The following is a 1,837-nucleotide window of genomic DNA, read 5'->3' on the forward strand; positions in this document are numbered from 1 at the left end:
CTCTGTGTATCTGTTTGCTACCATTTCTAGTCCTTCAGTAAATATAAACTTAGTGTGATGTATATGTGAAAATATTAGAAGGGAATAAGGAACCAAAATATAAAATTTTAAAAAGCCAAAATGAGGCCCATGAATGTTTGTAGCTTGATCTAGTTATAACATCCTACCAATACAAATTGAAGTGACTTGTAAATTCTCTTTTCCTGTGCTTCAATGTATGACAAATGGATCACCCTCTTTTAGCATCCTTTACAGGATGAAAGAGTGAACTGGAGACCTAAACACTCCTCAGCAAGAATAATGAATTGTGAACACATTACAGGTAGAAGAGACTTACTCAGCTTTGTAAACTATGATTGGACCTTGGAACCCTGGCTATTTTTAAGCCTTTTATTTCTTGGCTTAAACAAAGATGTCTGAGGAATAAACCTAAAATGGGCATTTCCAATTTGGGAGACAACGTTTCTAGTCTGAGAAATCCAGGACATCTGTATTTCTTGGTCTGAAATAACATGACCATTGAGGAGGAGGTTTTGACAACTACTCCATCACTTGGGGAAGATAACTGTCTACAAGTGGATTAAAATTACCCTGGCTTGGATTACTCCAAAATCTGGATTGAGAGGGAAAAATGTGTGCAATTCTTGTTTCTGTCTCACATTAAGCATGTGACCATGGACATTTTAGTTAACTCCTCGGCACCTCCAAATAACTCTTTAAGTTTCAAACCCGTTTCGCGTTTGCATTCGGTACCACAGCCTCCGACATGCAGAACGACGCCGGAGAGTTCGTGGATCTGTACGTGCCCCGGAAATGCTCTGCGAGCAACAGGATCATCGGGGCCAAGGACCACGCGTCCATCCAGATGAACGTGGCCAAGGTTGACAAGGTTACAGGCAGATTCAATGGCCAGTTTAAAACCTATGCAATTTGTGGAGCAATTCGTAGAATGGGGGAATCTGATGACTCTGTTCTCCGACTGGCAAAAAAATGATGGTATTGTTTCAAAGAACTTCTAATTGAAGAAATCTTGTGAAAAATGTCTTAATAAATTAGAAAAACAGAAAAAAAAAGTTTCAAACCAGATGTGTAACTACATTGTTGGAGGATATTTCCTAACTGGAAGTTCTCCTTACTCATGAAATCATGGGTTTGAACTGTAATCCTCAAAAAAAAATAAGTATTGGTAAATTGGTACATTATTCATCCACAGAATGATGATGTAATAATGTTTGAGGAAGATTAACCCTATAATAGTGAACACATGAGGTCTCAAATTCCCTCAAGTTCACATGTGCCCACAGAACTCCTAAGTATGGCTGAAGACATATTAAAGTGTAAATAGGAAATGTTTAACAAATTAAGTAAAAATAAAATAAAACATATAAAGTCAGTTTATAGTTTTAAGTTAATATGCATTTTGCAAGTTCAGTTTCTATTTGTTTTTTTATGAATTTTTTATTTTATTTTTCTCAATCGCACATAAACAATTTTTGATATCCTTTTAAAATTTTGAGTTATAAATTCTCCCTCACTCCATCTGTCCCTCCTCACTGAGAATGTATCAATTTGATATAGATTATAAATGTGCAGTCATGCAAAACATTTCCATGTTAGATGTGCTGCAAAATAAAACACAGAACAACACAAGAAAAATAAAAATAATTTTTAAAAAGTATATTTAAATCTTTCAGATTCTGTCAGTTATTTCTATTTGGAATTGTCTTGGATCTCTGTATTGCTGTATTGCTGAGATTAGGTAAGTCATTCCCAGTTGGTTATCATATAATGTTGCTGTTACTCTGTACAATGTTCTCATGGTTCTGCTTACTTCCCT

At 35.4% G+C, this 1,837-nt stretch overlaps 1 protein-coding gene across 1 annotated transcript; it reads left to right on the forward strand.

Annotated features, from left to right (window-relative positions):
• Positions 1-753: 753 nt before the first annotated feature.
• Positions 754-1,057, forward strand: LOC118848655 (40S ribosomal protein S21-like). The gene has a single exon (XM_036757655.1). The coding sequence runs from the start codon at positions 767-769 to the stop codon at positions 992-994; it is 228 nt and encodes a 75-aa protein (XP_036613550.1). The 5' UTR covers positions 754-766; the 3' UTR covers positions 995-1,057.
• Positions 1,058-1,837: the final 780 nt, after the last annotated feature.

Source organism: Trichosurus vulpecula, chromosome 4 (assembly GCF_011100635.1).
Source record: "Trichosurus vulpecula isolate mTriVul1 chromosome 4, mTriVul1.pri, whole genome shotgun sequence".
Classification (NCBI taxonomy): Eukaryota; Metazoa; Chordata; class Mammalia; order Diprotodontia; family Phalangeridae; genus Trichosurus; species Trichosurus vulpecula.

What these genes read in the sequence shown, in the direction of transcription:
- LOC118848655 (XM_036757655.1), top strand. Translation starts at nt 767, where the DNA reads ATGCAGAACGACGCCGGAGAGTTCGTGGATCTGTACGTGCCCCGGAAA.